The sequence below is a fragment of the Octodon degus genome, unplaced genomic scaffold, assembly GCF_000260255.1.
Source record: "Octodon degus isolate 3935 unplaced genomic scaffold, OctDeg1.0 scaffold00180, whole genome shotgun sequence".
Classification (NCBI taxonomy): Eukaryota; Metazoa; Chordata; class Mammalia; order Rodentia; family Octodontidae; genus Octodon; species Octodon degus.
In genome coordinates, this window is record NW_004524756.1 from 1,085,629 (window position 1) to 1,100,543 (window position 14,915).

Sequence of the window (14,915 nt, forward strand, 5' to 3'; positions counted from 1 at the left end):
GCCCACACAGGGCCTCCTCGCCCGCCCCTAGCTGATTCATGCCGCAGAAGAAAGTCCTCTCGCTCCACCATTTCTGCTGTTGTGAGCTGAGTCGGTCTAGAAGTGTGCGCAGAAGGGCTTGCCTTGGCGGGGAAGGCAGGCAGGCGCTTAGCCTTCAGCTCTGGTGGCGAAACTTGCTGTGAAATGGAGGCTTGGAGTCAGAGGCTGGCTGGAAAGAAGGCTCGCATTCCGTTTGCCTTGCCGCCTGGCTGCCGCGGCTGTGTGTGAGAGGAGGAGGCATGGGGCTGCTCTGCCAGGAGGTAGCTCCAGATGTAAACAGCGGCTCGCTGGCAGAGGCGGAGTCTGACCTCCGAGGAAGGCGAGCAGGAGGCTTTTGGACGCCTCATGCCCACGCTTTGGTTTTCTGAAGGGAAAGAAACCTTCGCTGGGCTTCTGTTCCCAAGGATCATCACATCTGCAGGCAGCTGGGCTATTTGTGCCCCTTGAGCTGGTGTAGTGGCTTCAGCGATGTGGAGAAAAACTGATCTCCCAAAAGGGAACAAAAACAAGCGAGAATTCTCACTGCCAAGGAGGGACATTCTGAGCAAACAGTGAAATAAAAATATCCTTGATCCCTACCCATGGGAGAGAGAAGTACCTCCTCCCCAAAACACTGCTCCTCCTCTGCCTCCCTCCTCCCAGAAAACAAACAGAAGCCTCCCGCCTCTTTCTAGCGTGCCTGCTCCTGGCGTGAGTGTCAGCTGCGAAGGACACAGCCGAGATCCGATCTTTGCATTTGTCCTCTCCCTCCCTGCGGTTTCCCCCTTCTTCTTCACCTGCCTCTCGTCGTCCTTTCTTTCCGGCTCTAAATAAAATCCCACTAGGAATTTCAGACTGCGCTACGAGGTCATGTGTAAGAGCATGTTTGAGTGGAAAATGCACGCGTGACTTGTAGCAAGAGATTTCAAGAGGTATTCCTAAGGAAATTGTCTCTTGCCCTTAAAAATAAACGTAACATGTGTGTTTGTGAATATGAAAAGACAGAGGACTTTCGGGTTCAGGGTGCAGAATTCTGAGGGCAGACACTGTCTCTGAGGAGCTTTTTCTGAAGAAAGCTCTTGAGCAAGGGAAGCTGCCACTGGATGCACAGCTGCCGGCTGCAGAAGTTTCGTGGCATCCACTGCACCACTATCATCCCTCAGACGCGCTAACTTTGCCAGTGGTGGTTTTTCCTTTAGAGGAGCACGACACTTTGCTGTGAATCAGGCAGATCTGACTCAAAATCGTGAGCACGTCCTCTTTAGGCGGGCGTGACACACGTTCAAAGACACTTTTGCATAATTTTTCTAAGCAAGAATTACTGACGTTTGATTGGGACAAAAGACCTCAGACACGGAATAGCAAAGAAGATGGGAGTACGGATCTGAGAGGCAGAGAAAGCTGGGTGGAGCTCTAGGAAAGATGTCCTGCCGCCTCGGAGCGCATTCTTCATCCTGCATAGGTTATGGTGAAGATTAATGGAGGTAATGCCTGCAAGCACTTATCCATGTCCAGCGTGCTCTAAATCCTCGGCTAATTAGAACATATGACAATAATATTTTGAAACAATTACTAAGCAATGAATCAAATTCTCTGACAAAAACAGAATTTTAAGTTTTCTTCTGGAAGCTACGTGAAGAGATTTGAAAATCACATAGCATTTGCAGAGATAACAAAGTCTTGGCTTGAGCAGGCAGCTGATCATTTTGTTAATGCACCAATTTAAATTACATATGTGGAGCTCGTGCAGTCCCTTATAATTTCAGATAGGGCCGGTACACAGGACTCACCCGATGAAAATGCAATCTATTCATTTTCTTGGAAGGGAGCCGCGAGCCTGTATGGACTCTTGTGTATTTGGAAGTGTGAGGAGCCGAGGGGATCCCAGGACTTCGAAGTTTCTAAATAAGGGCTCTGTCCACCACTGCTTCTGATTTTTTTTTATGAGCCATTCCCAGTCTGTTGTTGGGCCTCTGTTAGTACTTATTACAAGACTGGGTATATCTAAAGGATAAAAATATATACAGAACTTCAGCTTTAGAGAAAAAGGTTTAAAGACATCTTTAAAGAATAAATAAGGGGCTGGGGGTGTGGCTCAGTGGTAGAGCTCTTGCCTAGCATGTGCAAGGCCCTGGGTTCCGTTCCCAGTGCCACAAGATTGTGCAGCAGCCCTCGCAACCAGACCTTGTGAGCATCTGTGCTCCAGACTTCAGAAGGAGCCCTCCTGGGCTCGCGTGCACCCAAGACAAGACCCCTTGGAAATGGTTGATCGTTGGATTCGTGGCATTCTAGGATGGGGAAAAAAGATCATGTCGTTTTCAATATTTCCTCAGAGTACCTCAAAATGTTCAGCATGGTCCTGTTCCCTGGGGCTGAGGGATCCAGTACCCCAAATGCCTGTTGGGGCTCTTCAGCTAACGGTGCTGATGCCACCTTCAGAGCAGATGAACCTGCTCTGAAGATGACTGTTCTTCCTGGGAAACTTTAACTACTCAGCCTCACATGCCCTCCACGTTCTGGGGAGGCTATGAGCAGAGCTCTCACGGCACCATGGTGGGCGGATGGAGGGGCAGAAGACACCTAGTATATAGTAGTCTTATATATTTATATAAAATTTGTGATTCATATGTAATACAGTTGCTTTCTCTGTAAAATAATGTCAGAGTATATAAAGTTGAAAAGAGAGTTGGAGTAAGATTTTTATTTCTATGTGCTCTCCCCTGTATAGGCATCTCTTTTATTTTTATTTATTTATTCATTTATTTGGTACAGGGTCTCGCTACACAGCTTGGACTTACAGAAAGACTCCTGTCTCAGCCTCCTTAGCACTGGGATTATAGGTGTGTGCCACCACACCCGTTTTCAGTGGCCAGCACCGCGCACTCAGGTTCGAGGGTTGCACAGTATTTGGTACTGCGTATCGAACCCAGGTACTCACACTTGCTAGGCAGGCACTTAGACTGCCGAGCTGTCTCCCCAGTCCAGACATCTCTTTATGAGAGTCATACTCCACTTTCACCAGTGTGGCTGGTGTTTACTTCCTGGCGTACTGTTATTCTTGGGAATGGGTTGACCCCACAGCCTCTGGATGGTGGCTGGCACACAAGCATGTGGCATCTCCACCCTTAGTCCACTGAATGAAAGTGAAAATATAAAATGGAAGGGAGGCACATTCTGGAATATTATTCTGTTTAGAAATATTTTTTTCTTGAGTCACGTCCTCCCTATGTAGCTCAGTCTGACCTTGAACTACTTTGTAGCCCAGGATGGCCTTGGATTCGCGGGGTTCTTGCTGCCTCAGCCTCCTGGGTGCTGGGATTACAAGAGTGGGCCACCACATCCAGCCTAAAACAGTTTAAGCCACCAATTTGCATGAAATGTGTTAAGGAAATCTAGCAATTTTCTGTGGAAGTCGTGGCATTCTGAGTTTTGAAAACTCCCAGGCTAGAGCACTGTTTCATAGTTCTGCTTGTGACCTAGCCCAGAGTGCCACCAGCCAACTCAAGAATATTCTGTATTGACATTGGAGTTTTGTACGTATTTTTAAAAGTCAAATGGCCAATTTTAGAATATCAGAATCCAACAGAATTTTTAGTGGACATAATAAGAATATCTAAGAGCAAGAGACCCTAGATGACCTCAGGAGAATCCAGTTGATCAGATGTCTTTAGATGCCCCATGCCCCTCTCCTGTGTCTCAGTCTGGCCCCGACTTGAGGCTGTTAAATCAAATTGTAGACGTGGAACCAACGTGTATGCGTTCTTCACAGCTTCCCAGGTATCTACTCCCATTGGAGTTGGACGATCATTAAAGAAAGTCCAACTTCCAAATAAACTTCAAAAGAACCTTCGCAAGAGTGCTTTAGCGTTAGGAGGCAGCACTGCAAATGTTCTGCACACTGTTCATATCCCAGGAACGATGATATCTAACCCATGACTATGCTGGGTCACTCATCCAATACATTTTTAAAAGCAGGCCAAATCCATCCATGTATCTGTAGGCTCGCTGTCTGTGGATAGAATAAAAAGAGAATAACCTTGTAAAAATTTATTCTAGTGAGTCATCTTCTGATTTAACCAGATCAGATCAAAATGACCAAAATGCCATCTGAGTTTCTGCATTGTTAAAGAGTGTGTGGTCCGGACTCAGGCTCATCCTTGTGTCTTGGGAGAGTTGTGTCTCCAACAGCTAGGAAAGCAGATCTCTCACGCTTGTGCTTGAAACCAGGGCTGGGGTGGCAAAAAATACCACTTGACACCTTTGTGTGACACTTTAAAGTTCGGCTATGAAAAGATGGAGCGTTTGGGGCTCGTGTGCCCATGGAAACATGTGACCTGGGTGATGTTCCTTTAAAGGCTCTAGATTTCAGTTTCAGTTTTCTTTTTCTTGTACTGCTTTATATGTTCTCTAGTGGTTTCCAGTGTGGATTCCATGGGCCTTTACAGTCCTCAAAAATATTAAACTGGCCTATTTCCAGTATTTTAAAATACCAAAAAGAAATTGTACATTTACTCTCAAATTCACTTATGTTTTCCAACATTTAGGGAGCTTGCTTTCAGGATCAGTGATGTAAATTCTGCATGGTTGACATTCACGATTCACATACAAGGATAAGGGAAACGTTTTGTAGTGTGCCATGCATTAGGACAGCGTGGAAGGTTCCCTACCCGGATGTGGAGTCATGAAGCAGGGCTGTACAGACTATCACAGTGCTATCTAAGGTAAACTGCCGAGCACAGTGGTCAGGTGAAGAGGTTGCACAAGGGGGTATCCGATGCACAGACTCAGAAAGGAAACAAACGCAGGAGGACCTGAGAACTACTCATAATTAAGCATATAAATGTGGGGGCCGGTGAGATAGCTCAGCAGACTAAAACACCTGCTTAGGCAAGCGCAGGGACTGCGGTTCAATCCCTGGCACCATGTGCCATGCCAGCCCCACCCCCAGGGCGGGCTGAGCTGGCCAGAGTCCAGGCCTGGTAGCATATGCCTGCAATCCCAGTGCTGGGGAGGCTGAAAACAAGAGGATCATTATGAGTCCTAGTTGTGTAGTGAGACCCTCTACCAACCAAATACATTAAAAAGAGAATAATTGCAGACTGCATAACATTTCCCCCAGTAGGGGACAACATACCTAAACATATCTAAAGATGACCCCTTGAAGTTACATCACCTAGTGACATCGAAACCGTTTCTACTGAAGGACACACCAGTCTTCATCAATTTCTCAGAATGTGTCCTTTACACAGCTGTATAGCTGTACACGTGGAGATGGTTGGTGCAAGAGGGTGAGAGGAGTGAAGGTGGGAAAGAGATCAGGTTGGGGAAAGGAGGGCTGCACCACGTGTGAGTGGCCAGCCCACAACAGGGCTACAAAGTGGGCTATGGAGTCAGACCTCAGTGTGGATTGAAACCTGGGTTTACCCGCCTCTCTCTGATACCTGCTCTGTGCTCTGTGATGCTTCTCCGTCCTGCTCTGCCTTGACCCTCCTCTGGAAGGTGGTTTTAATAAAAACCTCCCCTTTAAAATCAGTGGGAGTCAGACAGAAGGAATATAATGTTTCATTCCAATGTCTTTTACCTTAAAGTCATCATTATTAATATTAGCATTATCATCTTTATTTCCAAGCCTTGTGACCTTGCCTGATTTCACTCAAAATCGAGGGTAGGGAAGTAAGAATTTCTTTGAACTTGCTTACGCTGCCAAAAGTCTAAAGAGAGTATCTCTTTATCGTGGACTCTGTATCTGGGGATACATCAATAATCTGCTAGAAACGAGGCTCCACTGTTGTCTCAGCCACGTCACCCTTGTCCTGGCATCTAGCCCATTCACCCATTCCTCCTCCTCCAACCACCAGCTGCGCACCAGGCTGCCCCAGAGCTCTGCTACGAGGATAAAATAGGATCCTGTGAGAAAGTGCTTTGTGACTCCGAAGGCACAGCTATTCTTGCAACTGCTGATGTGGGTGTTCACACACACACACACACACACACACACACAGAGGAACACAAGCCAGCCATCAAGCTATCCTGTAGGCTATAAAGCACTAGAGCTGCTCTGGAGGACGAATAGTTTCCTGTAGAGGAACCATCACCTGACAGTGGCCCCCACTGCCACAGCAGTGGATGAGTGGCACAGTTCAGCTCCCAGCATCGCAGCTTCCCCGGATGGAAGGAAGCACTTGTAGGTGATGATGCAGTGCAGGAGCAAGGGCCTGGCACTCAGAAGAGTTTCTGCGATTCTGCCAGGCACAGCAGGAGGCTTCCAGCCTCAGGACCCAGAGAGTCCTGGGATTTACTAATTCAGGCTGTCTGGACAGCGCGTGACCTACATCCTTAGGGTATGGGGTCTCAGGGCCGTTTCTCTTACACTCACTGCCTACGAGTTGGCCTTCTCAAACACACAGTGCAACACCTTCCTCCTCGCTCTCCTTCTGTCTCCCACAAGGAACATACAGTGAGAATTAGGCTCTCAGACCACCTTTCCAAATAACAAAGGGTGAGGAGACAGATGCAATGTGAAGACTGTTCTATTTTGGATGTAACAAAATGAAGCATACAGACCATCGCATAGCGCCTTAAGTGATGGTGCTCTTACATTCTGAAATGCTCATACATGAAGGGAAAAAAGAAAAAACTACATAGGTCTCAAGATTTAGGTTACAAGGGGCCAGCAGTGCAGAGTGTGAGCCCTTGGGGAAGGATACGCACAGCAGAGCCGCTCAGGTGGCGTGCTGAAAACGGATTTGATTCGAGCCTCAGCAACCTCCCCTCTGCTGCTCTGCGATCTAGGACACGAATGCATTAGCACTTGGACTTGGGCTTGAATTGCAAATTTGATTTTTGTTGTTCATATTAAAAAAGCTACACCAGATGCTTGGAAAACATGAGGGTCTTGGCTGCTAGGGAACGGAAACAGTATCATCCTACCTATTTGTATTTTGAAGATCCAGGGGCATTATATCTCAGGTACAGTTGTGACTGTGTACCACTGAACTTTAAAAAATAGGTAAGTTAAGGTTCAGAGGGGCTTCCTGGATACCAGGGGTGAAGCTGAGGGCGCTTTACCTTGTTTCACTTAATTACAGCCTCTCAGTAACTCTGGGAGCTTGGAGGGATTTACCCATTTTGCAGAGGAAGGAAGCAAAGTTTAGGAGAGGTTATGTAAGTTTCCCCAAACCCTTCCATTCAATGCATATTTAGCTCAGATTTTTTTGGCAGATCAACAGATATTTATTGAGGTAAGCTGTGAACTCCTGGGGACCCAGAAGTAAATACAACAGAAAAAAAGCACTGCTTTTGTGTAATTGCCTTTCTTATGGAGGACACTGCGGCCACCATTTGTTAAGGACCAGACAGTGTCTGTCTGCGTCTCGGGTAGGGGAGATTGGAGCCGAGCCCAGGCATTTGAACTCCAGAGGCTTGGTGCTGTTTCTGTAATGCTGCAATCTATTCCCTGTCCACTCAGAGGGTGAGAGGCAAAGCCTGAGATCCCCAAGCAGACCTATCTGTCTCCATCATTTCGGTCACCAGCTCCTTACAGGGAACAGGTGGAGTGTCTTTATGTCTCTGCCTTCTGCCATCCATTACACAACCTAGAACAGAATCACAGACCTGTGCTTTATAAAATAAAGTCAAATGCATTTTTTAAGACAAATGATTATCGTTTTCAATCTTCCCATTGCTTCAGGAAGCACTGCAAGCCTTGTTTTGTTCAAGCCCTGAAGCTGTCATATTTGAACTTGCTGGTGCATTTGGACCTGTGGATGTCCAAGTAACATCTGTACCTGTGATCAGAACCATGGCTTTCTGGCTTGTTCCATAAATAACATCATTTTCTAGCAGTGTCTGCTTAATATGATGGATTGAACCAGTATTTCCTTTGAAGTCAAATTCCAGTGTGTTCCAATTAGGGCTCTGTTTGCAGCAGCTCAGGAACCTTTGCCAAATGACCGCAGTAGGGTCTGTTGTGATTACAAATACAAGATTTCGGAACATGGATGGGACTTGGTTTTCATTCTAGGACCTTTTCTACTTCGCTTTCTTATAAAATGGAATTCTCAGTGTATAAGAAGGCACAGAGAAATAAAATGACACTTCCTGAAACTCAGTACACGCGCTCCAGACGGATCTTGCTGTGTGTGGGCCCCTCCAGAGCCCCAGCAGCTCCGCTTGTGGGTGCGGGTAAGAGGGGGTCTGCCTCCTCTGCCCCAAAGGCTCTGTGCTACCTGAGTCCTAGCTGCCCTGCCCTGTTCCCACCCTGCACTGCTACACTTTTGCCTTTGCATGTAGGAAGCGCTGACACCATCTCACTCAGCCAGTGGCTCTGCAGACATCTCCCCAGCTCCCTCACTATGCCGACCTCTCTCAGAAGGAGAGACCACAGGCAGAAGAATTAGGTTGATTTGTTGGTTTGTTGTCTGTCTGTGTCAAAGAATGGAAGCCAGACTGGCTTCAAACTCTTGAATTCCCAGTCCTTCTTAGCCTACCAAAGTGCTAAAATTATAGGTGTGCACCATGACACCCACTTGTAGAAGTAGCAAGAATTTTCTTAGCCAGATACCTTTTTTTAGCCAGATATCTTAACATGGATATGACACTCTCTAAGGCAGGCTGGTGAACCTATGGCACACCTGACTGTCTGTATCACTGAAAACTAAACGGTTCCCCCTCACTGCTCTACAGTAAGAGCTTCTTCACTCCCATTACCAGGAATGCAGCCTCCAAGTCAGTCAGGGAGACGGCCTTCTATTATGAGTCAAACTCACCTCTCTTCGCCCCATGAGTTGCACAATTGCTTATTAGCCACTGCTAAGGACCTGAGCACTGGGTACAGTGTTGCAGTCTAGAGTACATAGATCTAGAAAACAGAGCCACAGCCTTACATTCTTCGAGCTTATAAGTAGATACTTAAACCACTGCCTCAGAATGTGATAAGAGCCCTGACAGGGAGGTACAGATCGCTTAGGAAAATGTATTCCAATGCACGCATCCCAGGCGAGGTGAGTTAAGACAGGCCTGTCGTGGCTGGGGTAGTGAAAGGATAGACTTCCCTAAAACATCCTACAGTAAGGGAGATCTGAGATCTAACCTGAAAAATAAGCAACTGTTAATGAGGGAAGGGGGAGGGGGAGAAAGAGTAGGTTCCAAGAAAAGAAAATAGCAAGCTTGATGCCCTGGAGGCAGAAGCACACTTGGCACTTCCAAGGGGCAGAAAGACTTCCAGGAGCTGGATAGAGCTATATTCCAGGTGAGGGGAGGGCAGTGGAGGATGCTGAGCAGAGGGGATGAAAGAGGCACCTAGAAATGTGGGCAGTAGCCAGATGATGTTACCAAGGGCCAGTCTGATTTTAATCCAAAAACAATGGGAATCACTGCAGTTATAAACAGGAAGGACAGGCCTGGGGAGATGGCTCAGTAGAATAAGCGCTTCCCTGGCAAGCGCAAGGGCCTGAGTTCAATCCCCAGTTCTGCCAAAAATAAATAAATAAACAAACAGGAAGGACAGTACTTTAAAAAAAAAAAAAAAAGGCAACATGTGAAGAATATGAATGAAAGTGCTAAGTGGGTAAGTGGAAGGATAAATGAAGGGATCAGTCGGGAGACTGCTTCTAAAATCCAACAAGGGACAGTGGTAGCCCAGCCGAAGACAGTGGCAGTGTGGGCAGGCATGAATGGCACCGTGAAGTGCTACAGATGGATGTGGTGATCAGTGATGTGGAAGGGGTTTGTTTTGTTTTGTTTTGTTTTTTTAATGCTGTAATTTCTTTTTTTTTTAATTTTTATTTATTTATTTGTTTATTTGTGGGGGGGGGCAGCTCAGCCCACCAGGGGGCGGGGCTGGCTGGCATGTGGTGCTGGGGGATTGAACCGCGGTCCCTATGCTTTGCTAAGCTTGTTCTAAGTAGGTGCTTTAGATCACTGAGCCATCTCACCAGCCCCCATAATGCTGTAATTTCTGTCTCAGGTATCTAGTTAGACAGTGAGAGGGGGACACGGGTGAGGATTGTGCTTGAGTAGCCAGTGCTAAGGAGGCCACTGTGCTGTGTTGAGCTTAAATGCCCACAAAGTATCCAAGAGGAGATCCTTGGAGTTAATAGAGCTCAGCCAGGCTGGTGTGTTGTTGGGGGACTGTCAGCCTAGAGAAGATGGTTGAAGCCTTTGTACTAGGTGAAATGGCCTAAGGAAGCACAGAGTGAACAGAAGGAAAAAAAACCTGAAAAACTTAGGACAAAACATTGGAGAATCTTGTCATTTAGGGCAAACAAAGAATACATAAGAGATCGAGAAAGAGCAGATGGAGAGAAAAGAGGAAATCCAAAAAAAATGTGGTATCCTGAAAGCCAATGGAAATGTGCTTTTAAAGAGAGTGGATGACTGAATAAAATGGTGCTAAAGTGAGGTAAAAATAAGACCCAAAAGGAAGTTTTGGGTTACATTTAAAATTAATCTTCAGGCAAGTGCTATTCAGTAAATAGTTTCAATTTCGTATTCTCCTAGCATCTTTTTAGTGGTTTTCAAAATATTGTTGGTTTAATTTCTTGAGGTTCTCAAAGTGTGGCAAGAAACTTAGATGGGTATTAGCATTTCTCTTAAGGATGGTACATTTCGGTCCAAGTCTCACATGTCTAGCATTCGTTTATAAAGTTTGTAACCATCATCTTTTCTTTTGTTTCCTATCCTCCAGTATTAAGTTTTTCTTTTCTCTTAGTCCTCTAAGTTCTGCTGTTAGATGAAACCTTTTCCCATAGAATTTCAGTTGTAGTGTTACCTGATTTTGAAATTAGAAGTTTCTTTTTCATGTGTTTTCTAAAGCATGTAAAAGTCAGTGTGTGGCCACGTACCTCAGTATGCTTTTAAAAAGTAAAAGGAGAGTGAGTCATTCTCTTTCCCATTTCTTTTTCAGCTACAAGAGACTGTGAAAAGGAAGTTGGAAGGAGCACGATCCCCTCTTAATGGAGACCAACAGAATGGTGCTTGTGATGGGAGTTTCTCTCCCACCAGCAAGCGGATGCGGAAGGACTTGCCTGCAGGGATGGAAGCCATCAACAATCTGCCCAACAACCTGCCACTGCCTTCTGCTTCGCCTCTTCACCAACTTGACCTGAAGCCTTCTCTGCCCTTGCAGAATAGTGGGACCCATGGGGCTGGGCTTCTAGAAGACCTAAGCAAGAACGGGAGGCTGCCTGAGATCAAGCTTCCTGTCAACGGCTGCAGTGATCTCGAGGACAGCTTCACCATCCTGCAGAGCAAGGACCTCAAACAGGAGCCTCTCGATGACCCCTCCTGCATTGACACATCAGAAACATCTCTTTCCAATCAGAACAAACTGTTCTCAGACATTAACCTGAATGACCAAGAGTGGCAAGAATTAATAGACGAACTGGCCAACACAGTTCCAGAAGATGACATACAGGATCTGTTTAATGAAGACTTTGAAGAGAAGAAGGAGCCGGAATTCTCGCAGCCAGCCACAGAGACCCCTCTCTCCCAGGAGAGTGCAAGCGTGAAGAGCGACCCCTCCCATTCTCCTTTTGCACATGTCCCCCTGGGCTCTCCCCAGGCCAGGCCTTCATCTTCAGGTCCTCCCTTTTCTACTGTGCCCTCGGCCACAAGCTTACCTTCTGTGGCCAGCACTCCTGCAGCTCCCAATTCTGCTGGCTCACCAGCGAACTGTGCTGTCCAGTCCCCTCAAACTCCCAACCAAGCCCACACGCCGGTCCAGGCTCCACCTCGGCCTGGCAATGGTTATCTCCTGAATCCAGCGGCAGTAACAGTGGCGGCTAGTTCAGGCTCGGGCCCTGTGGCTGTGCCCAGTTCTGACATGTCTCCAGCAGAACAGCTCAAACAGATGGCCGCCCAGCAGCAGCAAAGAGCCAAACTCATGCAACAGAAGCAGCAGCAGCAACAGCAGCAACAGCAGCAGCAACAGCAGCATTCCAACCAAACTTCTAGTTGGTCTCCCTTGGGGCCTCCATCAAGTCCATATGGAACAGCTTTCACTGCAGAAAAACCAAATAGCCCAATGATGTACCCTCAAGCCTTTAACAGCCAAAACCCCATAGTGCCTCCAATGGCAAACAACCTGCAGAAGACAGCAATGAATAACTACCTCCCCCAGAATCACATGAATATGATCAATCAGCAGCCGAGTAACTTGGGTACAAACTCCTTAAGCAAACAGCACAATATTCTCACCTATGGCAACACGAAACCTCTGACTCATTTTAATGCAGACTTGGGTCAGAGAATGACACCGCCAATGGCCAACCCCAACAAAAACCCCTTGATGCCGTACATGCAGCCGCCGCAGCAGCAGCCGCCACAGCCCCAGCCACCTGCCCCGCAGCAGCAGCAGCAGCCGCCTACACCACAGCTCCAGGCCCCACGAGCACACCTGAGTGAGGACCAGAAACGCATGCTTCTCCTGAAGCAGAAGGGAGTGATGAACCAGCCCATGGCCTATGCTGCGCTCCCATCCCACGGGCAGGTAGGTGTGAAAGCGTGCCATGCCTCGAACAGTTCTCGCATGCCTTTCCAGCTGTTGATGTGTGATGTGCCCCTGGCTTCAGCCTGAGTGGGATCTAGTTACCTACAAGAGTCTTTCTTACACGACTCTTGCCATTGCTGTCCTTGGGTCCTTTTCCCCTTTCCTCTAAGAGATGGAAAAATGGTAGCCAAACACACTTTCTTTACTTGAATACCTAGGAAGTGAACCTGCTCTTCCCAGCGGCAGATAACAAACCAGAAATCACACAAAATTCTCACTCTGTTGCAGGCAGGCAGCAGGAGTCGCAGGGCCAAACCTGGTGCCACCCTGGGGCTCCTCTACAAGGTCCTTCAATTCAAGATGGGGAAACAGGGAGGCGGGGACATTTTAGGCTACCTATAATCATTTTATAAGGCCTGAACAACTCTCAGCTACTTACTGAGTTAGGAGAGATAGGATATTTCAATTCTTGTTGTTCGGGTATTGGAGAGTTTTCTGTGTTTTCCAAGTGAAGCAGGAAGTAGATATTTGTAGGACTATTCAACACTTAAACATTTGCTCCTAGATAATTAGCAATAGTTTGTGGCTCTTTCAGTCTAGACTTGAGAATCCATGAGACCTGTCTGGCTCACCTGGCTTGATTTCAGGGAAGTTGATAGTGAGCATATTTTAGTGCTGTTTCAAGACAGTCACCACTTTCCCACTGTCCCCCTTTGTGACAACCTGGTTTAGGAGCGTTGGGCCATTTCTGATACCTGGCAGAAAGGTACAGGCCCACCTCGGGGAATCATCAGGCTGTTGGCCTGGCCAGTGGTTCTGACCATCCCTCTGCAGGGAAGAAGAATGAGGAAATGCACCTTTGGGTGGCCCTCCCCACACAGATGAGTTCATGGGGGCCGTTCTACTGCCAGTTGTTATTTTGTGCCAAACTCCTTTTGGGATGCAGACATGGGCAGTATAGTTGGAAATTTGGCAGAGGTCTGTTCTAGAGGCCTTCCTGTTCAACCAGGGGCTGGAGGTGTCCGCAGCTGGACGCACTGTGCTCAGGCAGGCAAATCTAGCCTGGCTCGGTGGTGGTTGTTTGTGTCTCTCTCTCCCATTGTGCCTGGCCGCACTCCCCTAAAGCTTATAGTAGGCTTGGGGCTGAGGTGGTGCTGGCCTGCGGAGACAGGCCTGGGCTCAGTGGCTTTATTCTTGTCCTGTACAGCCCCAAACCTCCCAGTGGCTTCTTGTCTGCTCATGCCAGCAGCTCTACAGAGATTCTGTCTGGATGAATAAAAGGACAGATTGCTTTTCCTGTGCTGCAGTCAGTAGCTGGTAGGAAAACATCATTGAAATGGAAACTTCTGTTTTATCTTGGCTTCATTATATATACATACATATGTAAATAATTGTGTGTGTATACACACACATGCGCGCGCACACACTTAGAGAACACTGAAAAATGCGACATTTTCTGCCCTCCACACTGAGTTCTGAAGCAGGCAAAATAGAGGCAATACATAGGGATGTTTGTGGCAGTCCAGACGCATCACCAGGTTTATGAGCTCCCGGGCGGGCACAAAGATCTGTTGTTGGTCTTAGTACAAATGGTGCCTCTACATCCACTGCCTCTTCGCCAGGTTTTCTACCAAGCCAGGCCCCAGATGCTCCATCCCAGCTCCAGCCTCTGTGGCCGGCTGTGTGCTTCCTGACTAAGGGCTCATGTCTGCTGGAACTGCATGGCAAGGTGTTCACTTCCAGTCCTTGTGCTTGCCTGGCTCTGAGTCACTAAGCTGTTAGCTGCAGAGGACAGGTTTTGAAAGGGCTTGGGCCATTGTGGGGACTGTGGACCAGCTGGGTCAGGTCTGTGTGGCCCTCTACTCTATCCCCACGAGGTCCCTTCTGGGTGGACAGATTCTTGCTTGGTGTAGGCTCATTAGAACAATAGTGAGGCGCCAAGAGGTGAAAGCATGCTTTGAAGTGATGCACTAACTTGCTAACATTCGAAACATGTTCCGAAATACGTAATAAACATGTGACTAGCTTTCTGCAGACAGGCCAATTATTTCATGTTTTTATCTGATTATGGAGCAGTATTTACATAGCTCTCAGAATAATTAGCTATGCTATGGGCAGGTACATTGCACAAAACTAGCATGAATTATAAGCCACATACAAAATAGAATTCCATTTTGTTCCCACACTGCTAGTGAAAATTCACTTTATTCTGCTCCACCACGAGGACCATGCTGGACATTTAGGTTTAATGGAGACTTGGGCACCATGAGGAATAGTAGGAGAATATGAGACGTTTATTTCAAGAAAGTTCTATTATACAGATATTTGCTTATTTGGGACACATATAGAAAGAAATAAATAGGGGCCGGGGAGATGGCTCAGGGGAATAAGTGCTTCCCTGGCAAGC

The 14,915-nt window shown here is 47.2% G+C and overlaps 1 protein-coding gene across 1 annotated transcript in view; it reads left to right on the forward strand.

Moving 5' to 3' along the window:
* Positions 1 to 14,915, forward strand: part of Maml3 (mastermind like transcriptional coactivator 3) — a 416,933-nt gene that overhangs the window by 225,974 nt on the left and 176,044 nt on the right. The window contains exon 2 of the mRNA XM_004643626.2: positions 10,925 to 12,508. Coding sequence (XP_004643683.1) covers positions 10,925 to 12,508 — 1,584 coding nt within the window. The remainder of the gene's footprint in view (positions 1 to 10,924; positions 12,509 to 14,915) is intronic.